This window comes from Cebus imitator, unplaced genomic scaffold, assembly GCF_001604975.1.
Source record: "Cebus imitator isolate Cc_AM_T3 unplaced genomic scaffold, Cebus_imitator-1.0 Scaffold375, whole genome shotgun sequence".
In the NCBI taxonomy this organism is placed as follows: domain Eukaryota; kingdom Metazoa; phylum Chordata; class Mammalia; order Primates; family Cebidae; genus Cebus; species Cebus imitator.
In genome coordinates this window covers 54,800-56,093 of record NW_016107690.1, presented here as the reverse complement: position 1 = coordinate 56,093, position 1,294 = coordinate 54,800, and the positions used below count along the sequence as shown (strand labels likewise).

General features: G+C 58.3%; 2 protein-coding genes across 2 annotated transcripts in view; both read left to right on the top strand.

Annotated features, from left to right (window-relative positions):
• The window catches only part of ANKRD24 (ankyrin repeat domain 24), a 51,310-nt gene extending 50,496 nt beyond the window's left edge, over nt 1–814 (top strand). The window contains exon 20 of the mRNA XM_017507367.2: nt 698–814. Coding sequence (XP_017362856.2) covers nt 698–814 — 117 coding nt within the window. The remainder of the gene's footprint in view (nt 1–697) is intronic.
• An 80-nt stretch (nt 815–894) lies between these two features.
• Nucleotides 895–1,294, top strand: part of EBI3 (Epstein-Barr virus induced 3) — an 11,163-nt gene continuing 10,763 nt past the window's right edge. Inside the window, exon 1 of the mRNA XM_017507376.2 lies at nt 895–1,017. Within this exon, the coding sequence (XP_017362865.1) occupies nt 951–1,017 (67 nt within the window). The 5' untranslated portion in view covers nt 895–950. The remainder of the gene's footprint in view (nt 1,018–1,294) is intronic.

The following is a 1,294-nucleotide window of genomic DNA, read 5'->3' as shown; positions in this document are numbered from 1 at the left end:
CCATGTTGGCCAGGCGGGTCTCGAACTCCTGACCTCAGGTGATCCGCCTCGGCCTCCCAAAGTGCTGGGATTATAGGCATGAGCCCCCGCAACCTGCTGTCTCTCTATCTCTCTCTATCCTCCTCTCTCATCCCTGTCTCTCTCGTCCTCCCATCTCTGTCTCGCTTTCTCTGTCTTCCTCTCTTATCTCTCTTCCTCTGTCTCTGTTCCTCTGTCCCTCTCTCTCTGTGTCTCTCTCTCTGTTTCCATCATCTCCCTGTCTCTCTCTCTCTCTGTCCTCCTCCTCTCATTTCTGTCTCTGCCTCTCTCGTCTCTGTGTCCCTCTATGTGTCTCTGTCTGTTATCTCCCTGTCTCTGTCTCTGTCTCTGTCATCTCCCTGTCTCTCTGTGTCCTCCTCCTGTCATCTGTGTCTCTGCCTCCCTCATCTGTATCTCTCTCTGTCTCGCTGTGTCTGTCTCTGTCATCTCCCTGTCTCTCTCTCTCTGTATTCTCTCCTCTCTGCCTCCCTCCTCTCTCTCTGTCTCTCTGTCTCTCTGCCTGTCTCCTGTCTTTGCCTCTGTCTCCCTCCACGCCGGCGAGCCCCTGCCTGCCTGCCTGGGGTTTCCCCTTTCCTGCCAGTCAGGGCAGCGGAAGGAAGGCAGGCAGGACTTGCTGTGCTGGGAAAAGCCAGCAGGTCTCCACTTCTCCCTTTCGCAGCCTCCTCCCCTGCCCCCACCCTTGGGGCCTTCCGCGCAAGGGTGGCCTGCATTCCCCAGGGGGCTGGGGCTGGGGCTCCCCGGCATCCTAACTCATCCGCACCAGCCCTGCCAGTGAGTCAGATGGAAGGAAGGCGAAGGGGGGCCTTGACCCTGGGCTGGGCTTCCCCGGGGCACGTCCCAAGTCCTCGCCTCCCCTCAAGTCTCCCAGGACGTCGCCACCCCAGCTGCTGAGAGCAGAGCTGGCTGTAGTCATGACCCCGCCGCTTCTCCTGGCCCTTGTGCTCTGGGCCAGCTGCCCACCCTGCAGTGGAAGGGAAGGTATGTCATCCCTGGAGGGCTGGCGGGGGGGCCCCCACAGAGGGACATGATTTTGGATCGTGTCTGCAGTGGGAACTCACATACCTCCTGTGTGCCCACGGGTGGGATGGGGTTACCCTCCCATTGTACAGATGGGGAAACTGAGGCACAGAGGAAGAGGGCCACATTGGGGGTAGAAGAATGTAACCTTGTGGGTGACAGGGAGTGGCAGTCACAGCTTAGAGATATCTTTTTTTTTTTTTTTTTCTTAAAGATGGGGTTTCTCCATGATGGCCAG